Source organism: Rhinopithecus bieti, unplaced genomic scaffold (genome assembly GCF_001698545.2).
Source record: "Rhinopithecus bieti isolate Rb0 unplaced genomic scaffold, ASM169854v2 scaffold_1618, whole genome shotgun sequence".
NCBI classification, from domain to species: Eukaryota; Metazoa; Chordata; class Mammalia; order Primates; family Cercopithecidae; genus Rhinopithecus; species Rhinopithecus bieti.
Window position 1 is genome coordinate 2,764,444 of NW_016803937.1, and position 26,284 is coordinate 2,790,727.

The 26,284-nt window shown below is 46.6% G+C and overlaps 1 protein-coding gene across 1 annotated transcript; it reads right to left on the bottom strand.

The window, feature by feature from the left end:
• Window positions 1-21,600: 21,600 nt before the first annotated feature.
• Window positions 21,601-25,485, bottom strand: FOXL1 (forkhead box L1). Its single transcript, XM_017860400.1, has 2 exons — window positions 25,409-25,485; window positions 21,601-25,163 (listed from the first exon to the last, which is right to left on the bottom strand). The coding sequence occupies exon 2, from the start codon at window positions 24,945-24,947 to the stop codon at window positions 23,910-23,912; it is 1,038 nt and encodes a 345-aa protein (XP_017715889.1). The 5' UTR covers window positions 24,948-25,163; window positions 25,409-25,485; the 3' UTR covers window positions 21,601-23,909.
• Window positions 25,486-26,284: the final 799 nt, after the last annotated feature.

A 26,284-nucleotide genomic window follows, 5' to 3' on the forward strand; every position in this document is an offset into this window, starting at 1 on the left:
AAGCAGGTGTTCTGGGTAAAGGGGCGAGCCATGCAAAATGTTCGAGGTTAGGGCAGGACCAACCAGTGTGAGGAGCTGAGTGAAGTCAGTCTGGCCACAGCTTGCATTTCTCAAAAGCAGGTGGAGGCAGGGAGGAGCAAGGCAGCTTTCCTCTCACCTGGAAATGGGCTCCCCTGGTTCATACCCTAGTAACCAATGCATTGTGTGAGTGAAGAAAAGAGAGTTGTTGGCTGCTGACTCACAGGAGGGAGCTGGATAAGAGGGAAAGATGATTGGGGTTCCCCTCTGACCAGGAGCGACGGCGTCCCTGTAAAAGCATCTCCCTCCCTGGCTATTCTTGCCCTCCTTCCTGCCGAGGCTCGGTCACGATAAAACTGGCTCCCCACCCTGCAACATCTGTGCCTTGTAACCATGGATCCAGACAGAAAATGCATGTGGGTATCAGGTATGCCCAGAGAACGGAGTTATGTGCAGGGCTGAGAGGATGTATTCCGAGGTAGGAAAAAGGGAGAGAGTAAGCCTATCAAAATTTAAAATAAATTGTTCTAATAGACTTGATTGTATGAAATATTTTTCCTACATAAGCCTTAAGATTTCATATTTTGTAGGGAAAGAACTTGCTAAATGCAAGAATGCAGTCAGAAAAATTCAAAGTATGGGCTATGCCACATGATAAATGGCTTGTTTCCTTAATAAATAAATTGCAATGAGAGAGAGAGTGGGGTTGGGGAGGGGTATGGATAAGAAGAAAAGAAGAGAGGAAGGAGAAGGATGGGAAGGAGGAGTAGGAAAGGAGAGGAGAGGAACCATGGATTAGAAGCAACCTCCTCCCAGCCTCCATCTTTCCCCTGTGCTGAATGCTTCCTGCCCTCGAACATCAGATTCCAAATTCTTCAGTTTTGGGAGTTGAACTGGCTTCCTTGCTCCCCAGCTTGCAAATGGCCTATTGTGGGACCTCGTGATCGTAAGGAAGGGAAAGGGGAAGACCTGGAAGAGAATGGATCTCAAGAGAATGACTCTACCACTGAGCCTTGAACAAAATTCCAGAATCCAACCTTGGCCCCACCGCAGCAGCCACGGAATCCTGCTTCACTGGACAACGAGCCCATCAGCAGTGACCTACGTGAACAGATGATTAGAGTACCTGCTCATCTGTTTGGCTGGCACAAGCCCTTGGATTTTCACATGAATTAGGGATGAGCGTCCACGGATGACATTGAAGCATCATCACCTTGGTGAATAAGATTAGAGGTTAGATTTAATAAACTCAGAATAAAATGTATTCCTGACAAACAAACAAACAAAAAAGCAATCTCAGAGAGACAGCAACCAAATGCAATATACAGCCCTTGATTCAAATAAGCCAATTGTAAAAAAATTTTTAAAAAATCAAGAGAAAATAGAGGAAATTTAATCTCTGGCAGATATTGTATGACACTGGAGATTTCTCGTCAGTTTGTGATAAGAGTATTGTGGAATTTTTAAGAATCCTTCCTTACGTCTTAGAGATAGACCCTGAAATATTGTAAGGAGGAACTGATCTGAGGTCCAAATTCATTTTGGAATCACCAGGATTAGCACTGCACTGATATGTGCTGAAGGTCCGTGAGCTCAGGGAGGCACTCTCTACTCTTGTGTTTTAAACTTTTAATCGTAAAAAGTTCAAAATAACTCAGATTTTACGAACAAATAAAATGTTTTATTAGAAGTCCTGCCTAAGTTACATTCCTCTAAAATGTGGGGAGTCTAGTCCTCAAAAATGTTTTCCAGGCTCCAATTCTCTGGACAGAGTCAAATTGGTTCCCTGTAAAGGAGCTCCCTGAGTCCTGTCTCACCCAGCCAATGAGGTGGCTCCTGGCTGGAAGGCTTTTCACCCAGCCAATGAGATGGCTTTTAGTCCCAAAGACTGTTCACCCAGCCAATGAGATGGCTCCTGGCTGGAAGGCTTTTCACCCAGCCAATGAGATGGCTTCTAGCCCCAAAGGCTGTCCACCCAGCCAATGAGAAGGCTCCTGGCCCCAAAGGCTGTGGTCATGATTTGGGGGAGTGCCCTGACAGGTCTTGAAAAGAGAGCAGGTCTTGCTCATATCACAGCCCACTGAGAATTCACATTTCTCTAACTGTGAACCAAACATGAACCTTTTTTCGACTTGGGAGCTCATTTATGCTTGGCAAAAGGCAACATCTCATTTCAAAGCCGGGAAGGGAAGACTTTAAAAGATTTAAAACCCAACCCCAAAAACTCGTTGGGCATCAAATAGCTTTTGAAACAAGGTTCTGATGAGTTAAGAGCACATGGATCGGAAACATATGGATTAAATTCCTCCTAAAATCCACATGGGTTTTAAAAATGAAGGGGAAAGGGGCTTGGCAAATATCTTTCCAGTTTTATCAAACCCCAAGCATGTTAAAAACAGTGTGAGATGGTCAGTGAGTCCAAAAAGCAGANTCCTGGCCCCAAAGGCTGTGGTCATGATTTGGGGAGTGCCCTGACAGGTCTTGAAAAGAGAGCAGGTCTTGCTCATATCACAGCCCACTGAGAATTCACATTTCTCTAACTGTGAACCAAACATGAACCTTTTTTCGACTTGGGAGCTCATTTATGCTTGGCAAAAGGCAACATCTCATTTCAAAGCCGGGAAGGGAAGACTTTAAAAGATTTAAAACCCAACCCCAAAACTCGTTGGGCATCAAATAGCTTTTGAAACAAGGTTCTGATGAGTTAAGAGCACATGGATCGGAAACATATGGATTAAATTCCTCCTAAAATCCACATGGGTTTTAAAATGAAGGGGAAAGGGGCTTGGCAAATATCTTTCCAGTTTTATCAAACCCCAAGCATGTTAAAAACAGTGTGAGATGGTCAGTGAGTCCAAAAAGCAGATGAATTCATCCAGGGCTAATCACAGGGCTAAGGAAAAGATCCAACAGAACAAGTTTGGAACACCATGCCTGGATGGGTATTAGTTTCTCACTCCATCCAACAAGCACGGGTCTCCCTCCAACATGCCAAAAGCCAGGAACTGAAAACTACAGCTAATGGTGCCATGAAGTCGTTCTGGTCTTTGTAGTCACCGTTGGTCTTCTTGGAGGCACGTAACTGCATTGCAGGAAATTGCAAAAGGCAGCATTTCCACGTAGCTCTGGCCTCCACCTGCAATGAGAGACTCCCTCCAAAATTCTTCCTGTAGCCGTGTATGGGAAACCAAAATGGCTTCCACCAAAAAAAAAAAAAAAAAAAAAAAGAAGCATCTTCATGCTCTGTGCACCGGAGATGAGACCCCGACTCAGCCTCTAACGAAAGCAAAGCATGTGCCCTTTTAGAATCAAAGTTTGGACTCTTGAAGAGGTATGTGTGGTCAGGCATGTTTCACTGTCTCTAAGTTCAAATGGCAGAGATCCACAGCATGCAGTGATCGAACAGCTTTTGGCCATCACTGAAGCCAACTCCCATTTAGTAGGTGAGGAAATAAAGCCCAGAGAACATGGGGACCTGCTGAGGGTCACTCAACCAGATGAACGGCAGCTATGCCAGTGACTGGATTCATGGCGCCCGTTTCCCAGGCCGCACACGCTACACAACTCCAGTGCACCATTCTAGCGCATGACTCCGCGAATCCCTGTGGATGGCACGCCTGGGGTTGTACCAAAAAACGCACGGGTGGCCAACGCTTTTCTAGAATCCAATGCCGACTCTCACCTCTGTCTTGTCTGTGCTATCTGAATGCCAGCAGCCATCTAACCCTATTGCTGAGAACCTGCCACTGAGACAGATGAGAATGGAATGTTGCCTGGAGAATGGACTCTGGTGCCAAACTGCCTGGGTCTGCCTCCCAGTTCTACCACTTAGAGCTGCATGAGGTTGGGCAAACTACTCCACCTCTCTGTGGCCCAGTTGCCCCACCTGTAAAATGAGGATGGTAGCAGTTCCCGCCAGAGGCTTGCAGGAAGAATTGCAGGAGTTTGTACTTGTCAGGCTCTGGGTGCTCAGTTGGTGCTGGCTGTTTTTCCGATGATGTTCCAGGCACTGCAGATACATGACCTCATCCCATTTAACCCTCACCACTACCTCAGTGTCATTAGCTTGTTTAAGGGATGAGAAATCTGAGGCTCCAAGAGGCTGAATAACTTACTAGCAAGTAGCAAAGCAGGACTGCCAGATATGGCTGGCTCCAGGGCCACTTCAAACCCCAAAGGCATATCTTCTTCAAGGAACACAGCTTGGCAAGGAGGAGTGAAGTTTTCACCTCAGCCCCTCTGCTGGTTCTCAGGGCAGTGAGCAAGCAACACAGCCAAACACTATCCCCTGTCCCACTCCAGAGCCCTGGGCTCCTCTTAGCTAACCACAGGCACAGGGACGAGAGGAGGGGAGAGTCCCCACCAAGTACACAGGCAAGAGCCCTGTTTCTGTGTCCTCTCAGCCATATAACCTGGAGCCAGTGACTTCACTGAGCCTCAGTTCCCTCATCTGTAGAATGGGCCTAATGTTAGTGCTTACCTCACAGGCTTGGGAAAAATAAATGACAGAAGATCTGTCAGCTCTCACTGGGCAGGGTTCCCAGCACATGCTAATTGCTGGATAATTGTGAATCCTCATGACTATGTGGTCTCTGGGGCATGCTCCAGCCTCCACCCCCAACCCCCACAAGTACAAAATATCTCCATAACACGGAGTCCGGCAAACTCGGTGTTCTTTCTGCAAACCGTCTCCACTGCATACCTTCGTAACCAGCTTCCTGTGCGCCAGAACAGGTCTGGGATTGGGGCACGGAGATGCAAAGAAATGCCAGTGTCCTTGTCGTCTGGGGATCTCCACAGACATCTTAGGGTGTGTCTTCATGGGCGTGCCAGGTGTCTGGCGGTTGTTATGTCTATGAATGTGCGGGTGGCTGCAGCTAGTCACACTTCAAGATCTGAGACCAAATGAATCACTGCCATTCTAAGATGTCACCAAGGATGGGGCCACATAGATGGGTCATGTTTTCTGTCCAGTCTGATGGATACACTTAGCCCACCTCAACCTCGGTTTTTTCACCTGCGAAACAGAGCCAATAATACCTATTTCTAAAGGATGGCACCAAAACTTTAGCAAGTACCCAGTGCCTTCTACTCCCACGGCTGGACACTCTCCCTCAATCCGCAATGCAGCCTCCCACAAAAAGCCAAAGACACTGCAGGTTCAGACCATGAGCAGTCGGCACTGGGATGAGTCCATCCCCTGGGCTCGCCGAAGATGAAAAGAATCGCTTTGCTACATGGAGATCACAAACTTAGTACATGTTTAAACCCAAAGAGGGGTCCTTGGCCCTTTGAAGCCAACGTAAATACAACTGCTTAACAGCGTCTTTTAACTATCCAATGGGAATCGAGTTGTTTAAATGGATTCACGTTGCCGGCAATCTCTTTTTGCAACATGGTATTTGTTAGAAATCAGGATTTTACTTAACTAAATGTCTTGCGGTTGCCTCCACTTTGTTTCTTAACGGGGTTCTCTTTATGTGAGTTTTCTTTGGCTTCTCAATAGAAGAATAACAGATTCCTTTTGAAGTTTTTTATTGATGAATGAGCCGCTATAAATAACCCTTCATGGCAGCCGCCCGATCTCTGAAGTTTACTCTGGAATAATAGTAGCAGTGGGAATGAAGGGCAATTTACAGCAGCGTGTCATGAAATAGTTTAATGGGCTTCATACTGTTTAACTTAATCTTTACAGATGTAAAAACAGAAATACAATTATTTTAACAACTATTATTACATATTGCTTTGCTAATGAAAACAAAGGCTTGGGAAGCCCTCAGAGACACTGACTCAAGAACTTAGAGGATAATTTTAAAACGGAGAGGGAGGGAGGGTGCCGGGAGGCTGGCAGGGATCTCTCTCCATTTGAGGATAGATCGAGTCAAAGGTAGAGGTTCTAAATCCCCCCAAAAGCCTCTTTCTGCCCCTAGTTTTGCCACACACAGACACACACACACACACACACACACCCCACCACACACGTCATAATCATGTGCCCATGCAGAACACAGCGTCTCTGGCCTGACTTCAAGCTCAGCTCTGCCATATAAATTATGGGCCCCATGGAGAATTTCTGTTGCCGGGAAAGACAGCCACTTGCTCTTAATGGAGCTCGAAGGACTTTTACTGTTTCTCCCAGTCCCCAGGGGCCACCCCCTCTCCTTGTTCCTATCCCATTCCCCAACCCCCTTCATCACAACTGCAGTTCCCCGAGGGCATCCTTCTCACCAAAAGGGAAGGGGACACAACTCTCTGGAAATCCTATAAACCCAGAGTTTGAATCTGCAGTTTGAAAGTTTTCCCTGTCCCTCCAGGAAGTTGTGGAGATAAAAAAAAAAAAAACCCAAGCCCTTGGGTCTTGTCCATGGTGGTGTAAATACTACCCTGCTCTTTCATTCTTCAGGGAGGTCCTCCAGAGTTGAGCATTGCCATCCGGTTAGCATTCTCATATGAGGTACAGCCGAAACCCACTGCACCCCCAGACTGGGCACTGGGAGCCCCCCCATCAGCCCTGACTATCAGATTTTGTGTCTTGGGGGAGTTCATTTCCCCCCACTGCCCCTCTGAAGTTCTCTCCAGTAAAACTAGGAAGTTGCCTGAATTCAGAACCACTTGAGAAATGACAGACTTAGGCAAAGAGAAGCCAAAACTTTTGCTATGAAAGCTCGGTTGGGAGCCGGTGGCTTGCTTAGATTCACAGTGAGCAACAGAGCCACCCATGCAGCTACAGCAGCCTGGGACTGCTGAAGCCCCCATCCATTATTAGCGTGGATGTGGGCAGCCCCTTCTAAAACTCAGTGCGCAAAGGAACAACATAGAATTTCCCCACTGCCAGGGGAAAGAAGAGCCAGGCTGGGTCTCAGTATCCCATTAATTCTACTGTTGTTTATGAATCAGATCAGCCCTCCCACCCCCTCCTTCCAGAGCTGAGTGAGTAAAGGGGTGGGGGTGCCTCTGGACGGAAGGAGCCTTCAGAAGCAGGAAGGAAACATGGAGAGGAAGAGGGCACCTTCACAAGATTTTACATCCGTGCCACAAGCATTTATTGTCTATTATACTCCAAGCACTTGGTTGTAATGAGCTGGGGACTTTCACTCCAGCAAGAGAGTCAGCAATAAGGGAAAAATTCATCCTTTAGCAAGTAGTTTTGGGGCACCCACTGTGTGGCAGACACTAGGCTAGACGCTCTAGAAAAAAGTGGCAGCAGCAAACAGAATAAACTTCTGCCTCTGCCTCCCTAGAGCTTATGAGTAGTGGGGGGAGACAGATACAAAACATACTAATAAGCAAATAATTACCTTATTGCCAGCGTGACTAGTCCATAAAGAGCTGCAGAATTCGATAACAGTGCATGAGAGGCAATCCAAGGGAGACAGAAGCCTCACTGTCCAATGCAGGGACCACTGGAGGTGCATCTTGGGCACATGACCTGCGGCCATTCTAACCCAAGATGTGCTGTGAGCACAAACGATGAACCGGATTTTGAAGACTTAAACCCAAAAAAGTAAAGTAGCCATAATTTATTCAATTAAATTACATGATGAAATGACAGTATTTTGTTGTTTATTTGTTTGTTTGTTTGTCTGAGATGGAGTCTCACTCTGTCGTCCAGGCTGGAGTGCAGTGGCGCGAAGTTGGCTCACTGCAACCTCCGCCTCCTGGGTTCAAGCAATTCTCCTCTCTCAGCCTCCTGCGTAGCTGGGACTCCAGGCGCCTGCCACCACGCCGGGCTAATTTTTGTATTTTTAGTAGAGACAGGGTTTCGCCGTATTGGTCAGGCTTGCCTCGAACTCCTGACCTTAGGTGATCCACCCACCGTGGCCTCCCAAAGTGCTGGGATTACAAGCATAAGCCACCATGCCTGGCTGATAGTATTTTGGATATGTAGGGTTAAATAAAACATATTACTAAAATTTATTCACTTGTTTCTTATTACTTTTTTTTAATGTGGCCATTAAACATTGTTAAATTACTCCTTTTTCGGTTCACTGGTCTAAAAGGTCATAAAAGGCAGCCCTGCTTAAGAAGTATTCTATGCCCTTTAGCTTCAAAATCCCAGAGCTCTATGAACTTCTCACAGAGGGATGAGAAGATAATAGAAACGTGACTTACACCATTACCATTCTTCAGAGTCAAGACCTCACAAAGAGGGGATTATACAAGGTTTCTGAAACCTCAGCACTGTTAACATTTTGAACTAGATAATTTTCCGCTGTGAGGCGCTGTCCTGTGCTTTGTAGGGTGACAGTGGCATCCCTCTGTCAGTCATGACAACCAAAACTGTCTTTAGACATTGCCAGTTGCCCTCAACTGAGGACCACTGTACTAGACCACTGTTATATTCTATAAGATTAATGACTCCCACCCATGACTGTGCACTAAGATCACCAGGTAAGCGTGCACCAACCTCAAGCCAAATACATCAGAATCTCTGAGGGCAGGGTCCACATATCACATTTTGCTAAGTTCCCTAGATGGTTGTGATGTGCTGTGCAGACCAAGGACTTCTGTGTAGGATGCTGTTTGATAAGAGGGTGTTTCCTTGCCTGTCTCTTTCATTTTATGAGGTGAGTCTGTAAGCATTGGCCCTGTATTCCTAATACTTTCTTTCATGCCTGGTTAGATGATACCAAAAAGTGGCTAAGAACTTTAAAGATAGGTGCACCTACCTGGTATGATACTTTGCCAAGGACTGGCTTTTCCACCTGGAGAAACTAACAGTAGAACACCACTAGTAAAGTAGACACAATAGTACTTACCCTCTAGGTTTGCTTGAAAATTAAAGAGAACATGCATATAAAGACCTCAGCACAGAGCTTGACACCTGACCATCATCATCACCACCATCACCATCACCATCCTCTCATCATCATCATTATCATCACCACCACCATCACCATTATCATCACCACTATCACCATTATTATCACCACCATTATCATCCTGTATCATCATCAGCTTCATCATCACTCATCATCATCATCACTATTATCATTATCACCATCATCATCATCATCACCTTCAGCAGCATCACCATTACCATCATCTCATCACTGTCATTATCATCCTCATCCTCATCACCATCATCATCATCACCTTCAGCATCAGCATCCTCATCATCACCATCATCATCCCATTATTGACTGTCTTCCCTACTGAAAGCCCTGTGTGGGCAAAGGCCTGTGTGTCATTCACAGACGTATCCTCCATACTCAGTTAGGTTCCTGGCATCTGGTCATCGTTCAGTAAGAATAAACTACCATTGTTTTTCACATGTTGGGTGTAGTGATGTTCAACACAAGTTTTGCTTCATCTCCTCACTCAACAACTACACATTGAGCACCTGGCAGAGAACATGCCCTAGGTCATGTGCTGAGGATAAAAAGAGGAAGAAGCTCCAGTCCCTGCTCAGGTCTTCCTGGAGAAAACACATGTACAAGTGGCTTCTACTAATCCTTTAGGATTGGGTTAGAAACACTTCTCCATAGTGTGACTATGGAGTACTTTTCCATAGAGTGAGTAACCATCCCAACTTACCCAGGACAAAAGGGTTTCCTGGGACCCAGGCTTTCAATAATAACTTGGGAAAGTCCCAGGCAAACTGGGATGAGTTGGTTGGTCTACTTCTTTGGCTCAGGAGCCCTCATGCCACAGAAGGCTGCTTCAAACAATGGGAGGTGTGGAGTATAGTGGTTAAAGACATTGCACCAAAGCCAGGGAGTCTGAATCCAGTCTCTAGCCCTGCCACTTACTAGCTGTGTGAACTTGGGCAAATAACTAAGCTCTTTAAACCTCTGTTACCTCATCCATCTACAAATAAGGGAAAACAATAGTTCCTAACTGACAGGGAAAAGTAAATGAGTTAATACTGTGTACATGTAAAGTGCTTAGAACAATCCAAGCAGAGGCCAAGCAATCAGAAAATACTAAAATTACTATTAGCCCCTCATATATCTTATCATTCTTATTGGATTTAGTTTTACTTCAAACTCTCCTTAATTTACACAGAAAGTGTTTACATTAAGGGATGCACACAGCTCACAGAATCTTTGCAAAACTTACAAAATAGATTTGAGGCTGAGCTTCCAGGGGCGACTCCCTGCACTATACTGCAGAAATGAGCACCAAGGAAACTGCTGCCTCTTCTAGGATCAGAAGCCTTCAAATCACACAGAAAGTGGCTGCCACAGCCATCGGCTCCAGGGCCACCTCCAAAGTCCACAGCAGCAAAGCCAGCATACCATGCCCTCCCCTTTGCTCACCTGCCTCCCTGAGAAATCCAAGGTTCACCCCTGCCTATCTCAGTGGTTGACTCCAGATGGCTAGCACACAGAGACAAGCAGGACTTTCTTCCTGCTTATTTTGGGAAGGTAGGATTTAAAGTATGGGAATCTATCAGAAACTGAAGTGTTTAAAAGATTTTGAGTAACCATAAATGTCCAAATTGCCTTAGATGGCGCATATCAATTTGCTTCTCTAGTTTTTCCCACCAGAATATGAGCCCTTGAAAGCCAGGACCTGGGTCTGGTTCACTGACATATTCCTAAGGCATATCACAGCCTGACAGTTAATGACAATCACTATTCGTTAGATGAGAAATGATAAACTATGCCGATTACAAAGACCACTAGGTAAAAGGCATGTTCTTCACCATGGAAAAATGTAAGCCACGCTCTTCCTCTAGGGATATTCCTAAATGTATGCGCTTCCTTTATGCTGCACTGAAATGTGTTTTAACATTTGTGAAACTATAGGATGGGCAGCATAGAAGATGGTGTGAGGGACAGCAAGGGTTCTAGAAGAAATTGACCTCAATTTTTGACTCAGCCTCTTCCTAACTGTGTGCTGCTCATGAAGTCCTGCACCCCAGCCTCAATTTCTTACCTGTCAAACGGAGAGACTTTAGCCAACCTCCTGGAGTTGTTGAAATGATTAAATGATAGAGGGCAAAGATTGTGTGCTCAATCCTTCTCCCAAGAGTGAGGACAAGGAGATAAGGGTACAGGGCTTGTGTAATACCAAACAGTTGGGCTGTTTCTTTCAGCCCTGAACCCACTTTTTTGTTCCTTCATGCCAAGTGGTTTTTCTGAATAATCTGGACACTTGACCTCAAGTCTTCCCTTAATGATGTCAAAACCACTGGTTCCCAAAATCAGTTACACTAGAATCATTTGGGAAGGTTTCTGAAATACCATTTGGGGTTGCAACACTGCTGCCAGCACTTTTAAAGCTGCTCCCCCCAGCACACACACACACACACACACACACACACACACACACACACAGAGTGATTTCAGTGCTTAGCCCAGATGGAGATTCAATGGTTTACACAGACAACAGAAGTCACAATTCTAACCAACAGTTATTCCTGTAATTTCAGGAAGGATAAAAATCAACCTGAAAACAGAAATAGATCCTGGCAGGGCTTAGAGAGAGAAGCCAGCGTGGTTCCCCCATGAGAATGATGGAGAGGACAGCAAAGTCACTGACTGGACTTGCCAACCAGGGGTCACTTGGCAGAAGTCTTTGTTCCCAATCCCTGGTGCCAGATGCCACAGCAGGAGGTCAGAATGAACCAGAGGGCTGGGAGTGCTGGACTCTCAATTTCAGGACTAATTCTGAAACTGACTAGCCATGTGCCTTAAGAAAAACCACCTAACCCTCTCTGAGTGTCCCTGTATTAGAGTGTGTGTAAGTGGAGAAAATGGTAATGCCTACCTCACATGAAGGTGGTTAAAATAGAATGAGAAAGTGGATATGAAAATTCTCGTACAAAATAAGTCTCTTTCACCTCTCCGTACATTTCTTCACACCTTCCTGTGAATCTTCAATTATATCAAAATTAAAATTTTTAATAAATAAATATTTTTCACTCACCTCTTTCCATTACCAAGCTGTCAGCAATTAAAGTAAAAGAAGTGTGACTTGCAGAGTTCTCTGTCCCCAGTGCACTGCACAGGCAATGTTGAGATGCAACTTAGTGACAGTAATGATGACAACGGTGGCAAGGCTGGTGATGATGATGATGATAGTGGTGGTGGTGATGATGATAGTGATGGTAATGATAGTGGTGAGGGTGATGATAATGGTGGTGATGATGATGATGGTGGTGATGGTGATGACGGTGGTGAGGGTGATGATAATGGTGATGGTGATGGTGATGATGGTGGTGAGGGTGATGATGGTGATGGTGATGATGATGATCATGATGGTGATGATTATGATGATGGTGGTGGTGATGGTGATGGTGGTGAGAGTGATGATGGTGATGATGATGGTGGTGGTGATGATAATGATGTTAATAGTGATGGTGGTGATGGTGATGGTGATGATGGTGGTGGTGTGGTAATGATAATGATGTTAATAGTGATGATGATGATGATGATGAAGATGATGATGGTGATAATGATGATGGTGGTGAGGGTTATGATGATGATGGTGGTGGTAATGATGATGTTAATACTGATGATGGTGATGATGATGGTGATGGTGATGATGGTGATANATTAACAGCTTCATCATCACTCATCATCATCATCACTATTATCATTATCACCATCATCATCATCATCACCTTCAGCAGCATCACCATTACCATCATCTCATCACTGTCATTATCATCCTCATCCTCATCACCATCATCATCATCACCTTCAGCATCAGCATCCTCATCATCACCATCATCATCCCATTATTGACTGTCTTCCCTACTGAAAGCCCTGTGTGGGCAAAGGCCTGTGTGTCATTCACAGACGTATCCTCCATACTCAGTTAGGTTCCTGGCATCTGGTCATCGTTCAGTAAGAATAAACTACCATTGTTTTCACATGTTGGGTGTAGTGATGTTCAACACAAGTTTTGCTTCATCTCCTCACTCAACAACTACACATTGAGCACCTGGCAGAGAACATGCCCTAGGTCATGTGCTGAGGATAAAAGAGGAAGAAGCTCCAGTCCCTGCTCAGGTCTTCCTGGAGAAAACACATGTACAAGTGGCTTCTACTAATCCTTTAGGATTGGGTTAGAAACACTTCTCCATAGTGTGACTATGGAGTACTTTTCCATAGAGTGAGTAACCATCCCAACTTACCCAGGACAAAAGGGTTTCCTGGGACCCAGGCTTTCAATAATAACTTGGGAAAGTCCCAGGCAAACTGGGATGAGTTGGTTGGTCTACTTCTTTGGCTCAGGAGCCCTCATGCCACAGAAGGCTGCTTCAAACAATGGGAGGTGTGGAGTATAGTGGTTAAAGACATTGCACCAAAGCCAGGGAGTCTGAATCCAGTCTCTAGCCCTGCCACTTACTAGCTGTGTGAACTTGGGCAAATAACTAAGCTCTTTAAACCTCTGTTACCTCATCCATCTACAAATAAGGGAAAACAATAGTTCCTAACTGACAGGGAAAAGTAAATGAGTTAATACTGTGTACATGTAAAGTGCTTAGAACAATCCAAGCAGAGGCCAAGCAATCAGAAAATACTAAAATTACTATTAGCCCCTCATATATCTTATCATTCTTATTGGATTTAGTTTTACTTCAAACTCTCCTTAATTTACACAGAAAGTGTTTACATTAAGGGATGCACACAGCTCACAGAATCTTTGCAAAACTTACAAAATAGATTTGAGGCTGAGCTTCCAGGGGCGACTCCCTGCACTATACTGCAGAAATGAGCACCAAGGAAACTGCTGCCTCTTCTAGGATCAGAAGCCTTCAAATCACACAGAAAGTGGCTGCCACAGCCATCGGCTCCAGGGCCACCTCCAAAGTCCACAGCAGCAAAGCCAGCATACCATGCCCTCCCCTTTGCTCACCTGCCTCCCTGAGAAATCCAAGGTTCACCCCTGCCTATCTCAGTGGTTGACTCCAGATGGCTAGCACACAGAGACAAGCAGGACTTTCTTCCTGCTTATTTTGGGAAGGTAGGATTTAAAGTATGGGAATCTATCAGAAACTGAAGTGTTTAAAAGATTTTGAGTAACCATAAATGTCCAAATTGCCTTAGATGGCGCATATCAATTTGCTTCTCTAGTTTTCCCACCAGAATATGAGCCCTTGAAAGCCAGGACCTGGGTCTGGTTCACTGACATATTCCTAAGGCATATCACAGCCTGACAGTTAATGACAATCACTATTCGTTAGATGAGAAATGATAAACTATGCCGATTACAAAGACCACTAGGTAAAAGGCATGTTCTTCACCATGGAAAATGTAAGCCACGCTCTTCCTCTAGGGATATTCCTAAATGTATGCGCTTCCTTTATGCTGCACTGAAATGTGTTTTAACATTTGTGAAACTATAGGATGGGCAGCATAGAAGATGGTGTGAGGGACAGCAAGGGTTCTAGAAGAAATTGACCTCAATTTTGACTCAGCCTCTTCCTAACTGTGTGCTGCTCATGAAGTCCTGCACCCCAGCCTCAATTTCTTACCTGTCAAACGGAGAGACTTTAGCCAACCTCCTGGAGTTGTTGAAATGATTAAATGATAGAGGGCAAAGATTGTGTGCTCAATCCTTCTCCCAAGAGTGAGGACAAGGAGATAAGGGTACAGGGCTTGTGTAATACCAAACAGTTGGGCTGTTTCTTTCAGCCCTGAACCCACTTTTTTGTTCCTTCATGCCAAGTGGTTTTCTGAATAATCTGGACACTTGACCTCAAGTCTTCCCTTAATGATGTCAAAACCACTGGTTCCCAAAATCAGTTACACTAGAATCATTTGGGAAGGTTTCTGAAATACCATTTGGGGTTGCAACACTGCTGCCAGCACTTTTAAAGCTGCTCCCCCCAGCACACACACACACACACACACACACACACACACACACACACAGAGTGATTTCAGTGCTTAGCCCAGATGGAGATTCAATGGTTTACACAGACAACAGAAGTCACAATTCTAACCAACAGTTATTCCTGTAATTTCAGGAAGGATAAAATCAACCTGAAAACAGAAATAGATCCTGGCAGGGCTTAGAGAGAGAAGCCAGCGTGGTTCCCCATGAGAATGATGGAGAGGACAGCAAAGTCACTGACTGGACTTGCCAACCAGGGGTCACTTGGCAGAAGTCTTTGTTCCCAATCCCTGGTGCCAGATGCCACAGCAGGAGGTCAGAATGAACCAGAGGGCTGGGAGTGCTGGACTCTCAATTTCAGGACTAATTCTGAAACTGACTAGCCATGTGCCTTAAGAAAACCACCTAACCCTCTCTGAGTGTCCCTGTATTAGAGTGTGTGTAAGTGGAGAAAATGGTAATGCCTACCTCACATGAAGGTGGTTAAAATAGAATGAGAAAGTGGATATGAAAATTCTCGTACAAAATAAGTCTCTTTCACCTCTCCGTACATTTCTTCACACCTTCCTGTGAATCTTCAATTATATCAAAATTAAAATTTTAATAAATAAATATTTTCACTCACCTCTTTCCATTACCAAGCTGTCAGCAATTAAAGTAAAAGAAGTGTGACTTGCAGAGTTCTCTGTCCCCAGTGCACTGCACAGGCAATGTTGAGATGCAACTTAGTGACAGTAATGATGACAACGGTGGCAAGGCTGGTGATGATGATGATGATAGTGGTGGTGGTGATGATGATAGTGATGGTAATGATAGTGGTGAGGGTGATGATAATGGTGGTGATGATGATGATGGTGGTGATGGTGATGACGGTGGTGAGGGTGATGATAATGGTGATGGTGATGGTGATGATGGTGGTGAGGGTGATGATGGTGATGGTGATGATGATGATCATGATGGTGATGATTATGATGATGGTGGTGGTGATGGTGATGGTGGTGAGAGTGATGATGGTGATGATGATGGTGGTGGTGATGATAATGATGTTAATAGTGATGGTGGTGATGGTGATGGTGATGATGGTGGTGGTGTGGTAATGATAATGATGTTAATAGTGATGAGGCTCATGAAGATGAAAACGACGACNAATGATGTTAATAGTGATGATGATGATGATGATGAAGATGATGATGGTGATAATGATGATGGTGGTGAGGGTTATGATGATGATGGTGGTGGTAATGATGATGTTAATACTGATGATGGTGATGATGATGGTGATGGTGATGATGGTGATAGTGATGGTGATGGTGGTGGTGGTGGTAATGATAATGGTGGTGATAATGATGCTGATGATGGTGAGGGTGATGATGTTGGTGGTGGTGATGATGGTGATGGTGGTAGTGATGATAATGGTGATGGTGGTGATAATGGTGATGATGGTGATGATGATAATGGTGGTGGTGGTGATAGTGATGATGATGATGGTGGTGGTGGTGGTAATGATGATGATGGTGATAATTGTGGTGGTGGTGGTGGTAATTGTGGTAGCATTCATGAAATAAAAACAACTTAGAGAATGATGATATACCAAAAGAAATACCAAAATACACTGGAAATGCCAAGTGTACACTCTTGGAGGTAGGATTATTACAAGTAATTGTGCTGCTACAGGTTTGTTCCCTTTTTACCACTTTTCTGAATATTATGCATTTCCTGTAGGAACACATATAACTTCTACAGTGGTATTTTATTGAAAGACAAATCTACACAGAATAAAGGGAAAGGGTAGTTGAGGTCATAGAGAGATGGTGAGAGTCTACTCCGAACAAACAAAACTTGTATATAAATATGCATAGATGAAAAGAAAGAAATGATAGCTAATGCTGAGTACGTCTTCTCTCTACCCCTACAAATGCACCCAGTGGCATCTATACCTCACTGCAGGGGCTGTCAGCTCTGGTTGCAGAATCAATAGAATTGCCTGAGGAATTTATAAAAATACACCTGTCTGGTTTCACCAGAGACCAAGTGAATCATGGTCTGAAGTCAGGACACAGGTGCTGTGCAAATCCAAAACTCCCAGGTCATTCTTGGTGCAGAGCAGGTGGGAACCACAGCCTCATGGGTTTCTTCTCATCACATTCAGATGCTTCAGTGAACACCTCCCAGAATGGCTGGGTCAGAAATGCGACACATTGGAGATACATTTGTTTCTCTTCCTTATGCCACTGAGTGGCCCTTATGGAGACAGGGGCTGCCCTCCCCCGAGAGTGTCTCCCTGCACGTCCATCCTTGTCCCACAGCTTCAGTCAATGCAGAATATCCAGTATACTCAGGGTTCCAAAAAGAGCTCTGGGCAGTGCCATTGATGAATTATTCATCATTTCCCCACCAGTCATGCTCTCAAGATGGAGGCTGCAGGACCGACTCAAAGTCCAAAAATGTGGGAAAGTTTATTTATTTCTCCAAAACATTCCTGATTTGTAATGTGCTTTCTAAAAATGTTCTAGCAGACCAAGCCCTGCTATATTTAGCTACAGCATTGAAAAGAAATACTCTTTACACTTTATAAGGCGGGCTATGAAATGCGTGAGTTTAGGGAAAACTGTTCCTCCAGGCTAGGCCCTTTCTCCCCAGGAGAGGGGTGGAGCCTCTGTTTTGGCTTATAGGAATGGTCTCCGTGCTGGGGGGGCAGAAATAAAGACTTGTATTCATTCCCAAGGCCCTTGAGTTCACAGTGGCTAGACAGTCAGCCCTGGGAAGTCTCCTCTAGGCTCCTTGTACCGCCCGGGCAAAGCAAAGAAGCACCAAAGGAATGTTGCCCTCCTCCAGTCTGTGAAAATCATCTCTCCTATGGTTTTCCTAAGATTCCCTGCTGTGTGTAGCAGCTTATTTTGCTTTTGGTTTCGTGTTCAAACGGTTGGATCATCTCAAGAGAGGAAACATGGCAACAAAAAGATGAAATGGATCCCAGCCTGCCCGGGCAGGAGGACTGGAGAAATCAGCCCCAGGAGCCTTCTGTTCTCGACAGAATTCTCTAACATGAGCAGTGCTGCTGGTTCGTGATTTTGTTGCTGAACAGAGAAGTCACAAATGGAGACTAGAGGTTACATCTGTATACAGCCATAAGACCTAGCATGTTTTGAGTGTTTTCTGTATGCTGGATATTTTATAGACATCTACTAATTTAACTCTGATGAGGTCCTATGGAGGAGGAGAGATTATTCTTCCTATTTTACAGATGAGAACCAGGGCAGGCTGTTGTCATGAACGTATAACCATCATTTAATTTATGCCCCATGACAGCTCTATGAAGCAGTTACTAATGTTATTTGTACCCATGCCAGGAGTTAAGGGACAAAAGAGTTAGGTCACTGTGCCAATGTCAATAGCAAGTGAAAGCTCAGCTGCTTTTTTAGCCTCTATCTGATGGGCTCCGAGACCACACTCTTCTCCAGGTTAAGAAACCCTCTTCCGGGGCCACCCCACCCCGACTAGATCAATTACTGAGGTGTAAGGCATCAGTAAGATGCAATTACAGCGATTGTTCCCATTGCTGGGTGTGTAGGGGCAGACCTGGAAGAGGTGGATAGGAGATGGTGACCAAATACCTGGGAGAAATGAGAAGCCAAGAGCTCTGGGTGGCATGAGGTTCATAATACTTTCTGCTGCACATTGCAAAGGCATGAGCTGTTCCTTAAAGTTCATGCTGTTGAAGTTCACATGACCTCAGGAACTCCAGGGTGTTGTTCCTCACCCTTCCAAGTGGGCTTAACACAGACACTGCCCTGGGGTGGAGACCTTTTTTTCATCCCAACTTCTTCTGGATTGGGCTTGAGGATGCCCTCGCCCACAAGTGGTCCACACATTCTAGAAGGGCAGGACAGCATCAGTCACACAACCCAGTGAAGGCTAGATGCCGTGGCTCACGCCTGTAATCCCAGTGCTTCGGGAGGCTGAGGTGGGAGAGTCATTTGAGGTCAAGAGTTTGAGACCAGCCTGGGCAACATGCCAGACCCCTCTCTGCAAACACAAAAATTGTAAAATAAGCTAAGTGTAAGATTGTGCACGTATAGTCCCAGCAACTCAGGAGGCTGAGGCAGGAGGCCAAGGCAGGAGGCTGAGGCAGGAGGCTGAGGCAGGAGGCTGAGGCAGGAGGCCGAGGCAGGAGGCTGACTTGAGCCCAGGAGTTTGAGGCTAGTGAGCTATCATTACACCACAGCACTGTAATCCAGCCTGGGCAACAGAGTGCGACTCAGCCTTAAAAACAAAAAACAAAAAACACAAAACACTACTACCATGCACAATCACAGGCAGTCCAGCACCTTCTCAGGCTCCAAGACATCCAGGCAGAGATGCATGGCCAGGGCAGGCCTTCTCTGGAGCTCAGTTCAGGCCGAGGCCCTGCCCACCTAAGAGGGACCCAGATTAGTATCTACAGCCTGCTTCTCTTGGAAGCTTGCCAGATGGGAGATTCCAATCTTCTGGAACTCCACATGCAGCCATAGGCATTGACTGGGACATCCCAACCTTGGCTCTTGTACATCAAGGTGTGGTGAGGGCAGTGGCAACTTCCTGATCCCAGCAGAAGAACCCCCAGTGTGCTGGTCACAGTCAGCCTGCCCAACCCTTCCCGGGTCCACTCTCAGCCCTTCTTCACCTCCTCTTCAGGTTGATCCCTGTGGACAGCATTACCTGGGCTCCATAGTAGGTTGGGCTTTTGACAGGTTTCAGCCCATCAGAGGCATCGGATGAGGCTGGAAGGAGGAAGAGGAGAAGTGGGGTATTTCCCTTCCCTCCTGTCTGCTCCAGCACTGTGGCTCCTTTCCACTCCAGCTCTGAAGGTGGTACCTGCTGCAGGCTGAGGGGGGCAGAGGCAGGATGGAGCCATTCTCACCCTTGCTAATCACTGATGGTTTCCTTTACCCAGCCCACTCCTCCATAAATAGTCCTTCCACCCTGATCCTTTCCATGGAGCCCTCTAAGTGGGTTTCTATTTCCTGCCAGGACCCTCATTCTTGTACCTAATGGAAAAAACAGGTTGGGACCAAATCTATGTCTCATTGCCTCCCTCCACCCCCACTGCTAGTGTAAAGACACCTGAGTTGACTGTGTCCCCCTAGATTTCATTTGCACCCCATGGTGGAGAGCCTGAGCTTGACTCTACATCTGGCCTATAAGCCACACATTTGATTTACCCAGTGCAATTGGCATTTGGATGCCATCTGAAGGGACAGAACTTTCCCCACCCTAGTTCAGCCCAAGCCCCACCACTGCCCGCTCCAGTGATCAGGCCCCACTCCAGGTCACTGTAAACACCTGTGGCCCCTGCCTGAGCCATGGAGAACTCAGCACTGGGGCCTCTGGATAAGGACCAGCAGAGGAGAGAGCTTGCCATGTGGCTATTCAGGCATATTTTTAAAACTGCTTTAAATGTGAGTCAAAAGAATCTTACTTTTCCACAAACTCACGCTCTTTATTTTTAATGGACAAACTTTGCTTTTATCATTTATATTTTTCATTCTATGAAACAATCTTATTTCATGGAAGCAAAACTCCAGCCACCAAGAAGCCAGGAAGGGCACAAAATCATGACTCTCCCCCGATTTTCTCACTCCGGGTGCAGCTGGTTACTGGAAATGTCACCCACTTTTGCGATGTTAACATTAACCTGCCAGTGTCTGGGCAGGCTGGCTCTGGCTTTCAGCTATAACAACAATTATATGTGGCTAATTCTTTAACACACACACGGGTATACACTCACCACTTTGAGTGAAATGGTGAAGACCACCATTCAAACGGGCACAATTAAATCTGAAAATGGCTCAGCAGGTCCTGTTCAGGTTCTCAAAACTCTTATGGTTCATTGGAAGCCCAGGAGGCCATTCGCTTCTAGAAGAGCCAGTAACTAGATGAGGCCAGGCAGAGCAAGAGTCCTTTGTAAAGTTCTCTGTCATTGTGAACGGAGGGAAAAGTTCTCAAAGCGGGTGTCTTCTACGGCATTTGAATACAATCTGTTAGTTTCACTATAATAACACAGAACAATAAAGTTATCCCTGGTTCACACTACATAGAGAAACAAAACTACTAAAGCTATATAGAAATTATATCTACTTTTCAAAACTATATAGAAAAACAAAATCTTTCAAATAGTATCAATACTTGGATTAAAGTGAAAGGTCTCAGTACTTGATCTGAGTCTCAGGTATATTCAAAAAAGATAAATTTATGAGCATTCATGTACACAGAACAAATACACACACACACACCCCTACACATTCATGTGTGTATATATATGTATATACACCTATATAAACATATACATATGTATACACAGTTTTCATACATGTGCCTGCCATATCCTCATTACGATCAGTGCACTCATATGTGTGGGTATGTGTTTGTGTGTGTGTGTGTGTGTGTGTGTAATCAGGGCTTGAACCAAAAATCATTTACAGAAGACAGATCTGTTCCCTTTGTTTAGTTGAGAGCAGAGAGGTATTCCTTCAGATGGCATAAGAGTACAATGATAAGCTTGCTTCTGGCTCACCCTAATTATACCTGGGATTTTGTTTTAATTACGAGCAGAAACTATTGACCTTATTGAGCCATAATTTTGAGCCAACGATTAAATCTGGATAAATAGAACAGTTATTCGGATTGGTAAGACCCAAAGTTCCTCTTTTTGGTTCGGGAGGAAGGAATACACATGAAATTGTATAGATTACATAAAAATGACCTCACTATCCGTTTGTCTTAGCTTTTCTAAACCAGATGAAAGTGGGGATTAAATAGAATTTATCTTTATGCATGTATAAACACACAAAGTGGATACATTTGCATTTTTTCTGTGTCATAAAAGTAACGTTTGTACAATACTTTTTGGAATGGTAACTTTAAAATATGATTCTTTTAAAATTGCAGTATCAAATTATTTGCTTCTTCAAAACATAGCCATCACAAATTAACAAAACCTCCCAAGACAGCATATCAAACACAAAAAAGAAAAAGGAAAGATTAAAAACTGATTCAATATGGCGGAATTAACTCATCGTGCTTTCTGATATGAAGGCAACTTCCGGGGCCCAGCATCCTCTTCACTCCTTCCCCTCTGTCTGTGTGTTTACCCCTCCGAAGCCAGAGCCTCCTGAGATGCTAACACGACTCCCAGATATAATCCCAGTCTCCTCTTTCTTATTACACTGTTTGTTTATTTCCCTCCAGTAATCCACTGAACCAGTCACTGAGAGGTTAATGAAAAAACAACTTTATTCACAGAGGCTGAGAGTTTGGGATAACAAAATATCCAGTGACAGCCCTTCCACCACATTTTCAGTTAAACACAGTGAGCCTGGATCTCAGCAATGGTTCCTCCTGGAAGTTCTTCCAGTCAAGGCTGGGCTGCAGTTTCCCAGAGTCTTCCCACTGGCCTGGGTGGAAACCAGTCATGGAAGCCTGGTTCAGCATGGACATGAGAATGAATTTTCCAAAAGTCACCTCTATGCCTATGAATTATCCAATCAGTCTGTCGGCCTGAAATGTCCTTTCCAACACATTAACCAGCAGGCCCTCTGGATTCAAAGTTTGTCATCATTTTTAGAGAAGTCCCGGAAACTATTTTAAAAGCTATCTTAAAGACCTCCCTCCCAATCTATTTCCAAGAATGCATGACTACTTGTGTCTTTATCACATGACATAAAATAAAAGTGACTTAGAGGTTCAGAAAATTGCATTTCACGACCTCGAAGACAATCCAGCTAGCGATGGCATAGAGGTTGGGTGCATTTCCCCGAAGTTCCAAGCCTAACTTGGTTGTGAACATCTCAATATTCTTAATTAGATTTTTGTTGCAGACCTCTGCTCCCCTCCCCAGACTGTCAGTCACCTCTTTAAGCTGCTGGGGGTGCGGGGCCAGGAGTGTCCTGCCATCAAGCCTCAGGTCCTCTGGGACCTGGAGAGGCCCCTTCCAGCTGATACCAGCACATCCCCTTATTCTTCCCCCGCGTTCATCCCTCTCTCTCTGCATCTGCTTTTGCTTGTTTCACCCAACTTTTTAAATTAAACATAGTCCTTCATTATCTGTTTCTGAAAAATATAGCGACCACCAAGCCTGGATCTTGAAAAAACGTGGAAATCAAAACTCTGACATTGTCTGGGGCATATCCCCTCCCCCTCACACCCTTCCTCATGGTATGCCTTGAAATATTTTGATCCCTTAAAAACAAAAGCAAAAGGATAGGCCGTCTGCTGTTGTGGGTTACATAGCTGCATGTGTATTGGCTAATGAGATATCATAATGCAAGAAGATGTTATATAGAGTGCACTTTCTTAATAAAAGTTGTTAATACAGGCGTTTTCAAAGGTCAATGCTTAGAGTCAAGTATTTATGCAAATAATAAAACATGTTCCTTTTACTACCCAGAAAGAAATTAAGAGAAAACTTCTCTGTTTAAAATAAAAGTGTTACTGCTCTGGGTGGTTTATCAGCTTCTGTACCTGAACATTGGTCATAAATCCTAACCAGGCCCTACATCTTCCAGAAAACCTGAAAACCCGGGGTCACCCCCGGCACCTCCACAACTTCAAGTCAGGAACAAACCCAGCTGTGACCACCCCACATCCAGATGGGCTCATAACCAAGGCCTGACCCACACAGCAACAGCGAAGCAGGCGACGGTCCTATGGGGGTCCCTGGTCGAAAGGACCACACTGCACCTGTAAGGCCTGTCTTGGGTAGTCTGCGGGCCCTCGCATGCCCGGGACGCGCAGGACCTGCGGTGGGCGGCTGAAGACCACTCCATTAGACAGGCCAAAAGTCAAGGAATCTCCCGCGGTAGAGGTCCCCGCGGGTGCCCATGACCCCGCGGGGATCTTTTAAGTCTCTGTAGCTGCGCCCAGTTGCTGGGGAAAGTCTGCTGCGGAGAAGGCAGGCGAGCGTGCCCACCTGCGCGCAACGGTTGGCGACACTTCCCTGAACCCACAGGCCGTCCCAGGCAAAGATCATTTTAAAATCCTCCGCAGGTGGGAGCTGTGGCCTTTCGCTCAGCGGAGGCGCAGGCTGGGCCGGGAGAAGAACCGCGCCATCGTTTGCTTTACTGGAAGTGGAGCACGGTGTCGGGAAGCTGCAGGGGGAAATAGGAGAGGAAGGGGATCCCGAGCTGGTAAAAACCGCCCTGGACGTGCGGGTCGAGCATCAGGGAAGCGTTGAAAGGCGGACGGAGGCTGGAGGAGGCGGCCAGGAGCGAGGCACTCAGACGGCCGCCGGGCCCGGGCTTGGCGCCCCCCAGGAGCTCGTCCCCTGCAGGCGGCTTCTGGCCCTGCCTTCCCGCCAGGATGCTGTCTATGCTGAAGCTCTTGGACTTGTCGGAGCTCTTCGGAGAGCTGCGGGAGGCGGGGCGCAGAGGGGACCCCGGGCCGTCCCCCGTGCGCGCTGGCTGGCCGACCGCCACTGCCGCTGCGCCTTGGACAGCGTCACCGGCGTCCTCGTCTGGGGACGCGATCCCCGGCCAGTGGAGGGGCGCCGGCGGAGAGGGGCCGTCCAGGAGGGGCGAGGGGCCCGCAGGCGCTCCCTCCAGGCGTGGGATTGCAGGGCCCGAGCCCCCTGCCCCGCTCCCCGCCTCCGGCTGCGCCTCCGCGCTGCGCTCATGCGTCTCGGCGCGGGGCCTCTTGGCCTCCGGGGCCCCGGGGTCCGGCTTGGGCTTCCTCTTCCGGCGCCGGTAGTTGCCGTTCTCAAACATGTCCAGGCAGCGGGGGTCCAACGTCCAGTAGCTGCCCTTGCCTGGCCGCCCTTTCTCGCGTGGCACCTTGACGAAGCAGTCGTTGAGTGAGAGGTTGTGGCGGATGCTGTTTTGCCAGCCCTGCCGGTTGTCGTGGTAGAAAGGGAAGCGGTCCATGATAAACTGGTAGATGCCGTTGAGCGTGACCCTCTGCTCGGGCGCGTCCTGGATCGCCATGGCGATGAGCGCGATGTAGCTGTAGGGAGGCTTCTGGGGGGTCTCGGCCCGGCCCGAGGCAGCCAGAGCAGCCGCGGGGGCGAAGGCCAGAGGCAGCCCGGGTCTCTCGGGACCGTACAGATAGAGCATGGGCGAGGCTGCCAGGGCAGACAGCCGGGGATCGAAGAGGTGGCTCATGGCAAGCGAGAGCCTGTGCTGCGCTCCCCGCAACGCAGGCGACCCGGGGGACCTAGGCACTGCGCCCCGCGCCGCAAGGGCCCTCCCGGGGAGCCAGCCGTGCCTCTGCCTCTGGCTCTGCCGCTCTCCCCGGCCGCTCCGTGCTCTGTCCCTTCTTCATGGCTTTAAAAATGTTAAATAATTGTTGTAAGTTTGCTGTTATATGTTGACTTAGCCCTGGAAAATAAATTGTCTATGATAAACAGTCCTTGTGTTCTCAGCCCACCCACATTAATTAAAATTTCATTGCTGAAAAACTCCAAGCTTTTCCCTCCACGTGTCTTTTTGATACCAGCCAATCGGTTTGGGGGCTATTCCTTCATTTGTTTATAGAATTAGTCTGTTGATAAGTCCGCCCACCCAAGTTGAATCAAGCTGTGTTTATTTGGAAAAATTTCCGGGCACCCAATATATAAACGCACCGATCTGATGTTTGAAATATCGCGTCCACCCCTTGGCGCTGTGAGCACACACAGTCAGTGAGGCAGGATGTAGACCGCGGCGGCTCGGAGCAGGGTCTGCTGAGCCAGGAAAGAGAGGTGGAGATGGGGGTGGGTGTGCAGGGCTGAGTTTTACGCTGGCCTGGGGGAGCCCCACAACCCCAGGGCCTCCCACAAAAGGACTTTTCTTCTCCCAGGCTTAACCGGACATGTCGAGATGTAAAAGGTCGAGTCTAGCAAAACACTTTCTGAGGTCCTAGGAACCTTTTAGATCTGGGCAGGGAGGGTGTCTAAGAAGCCTGAGTGTCTGCTGAGAAGGGGATTCGGCCCTCTCTGAAAAAACAGGTGGCAGACCCAATAGGAGGTGGCACTCTCTAGGGACCTGCTCTCCCACACCCTCCCTTCCAGGGCTCTCTGGAAATCGGAGGGAAATTGGACTCTGGGAGCCCAGCCTCTCTGGAAGGGAAGGCCTAGGGCACTGGAGGCCTGGGGAAGAGCACCTGGTCCACAGCTCCATCGAGGAAGGTTTCAAAATAAACCCTTTTAGAGAACTGGGGGCAAAAGTAAGGTCCTCCTGATGGGGCCAAGGTTGCAAGGGAGGAGCACCATAAAAGGAGGCTGTGGCAGCTGGCGCGGGAGGCCTGGTATTTGTGAATGTGGGTCTCCAGCTTTATATTCTGGGCTTTCCTGTTTATAACAAGGAGGGGGTTATAACAACTTTACAAGTGCATGCAGCTGGCCCGTGATTACATTAGGCATTTGGGAAGCCTGCTTGCTCTCCCTGCATCCACCCACCCTGGGGTGTACGCCGCTACCCACCCCCATCTCATTTTACATTTTCCCACGTCACTGTTTGAA

Coding starts and splice junctions, on each gene's coding strand:
- FOXL1 (XM_017860400.1), bottom strand. CDS start 24,947: ATGAGCCACCTCTTCGATCCCCGGCTGTCTGCCCTGGCAGCCTCGCCC.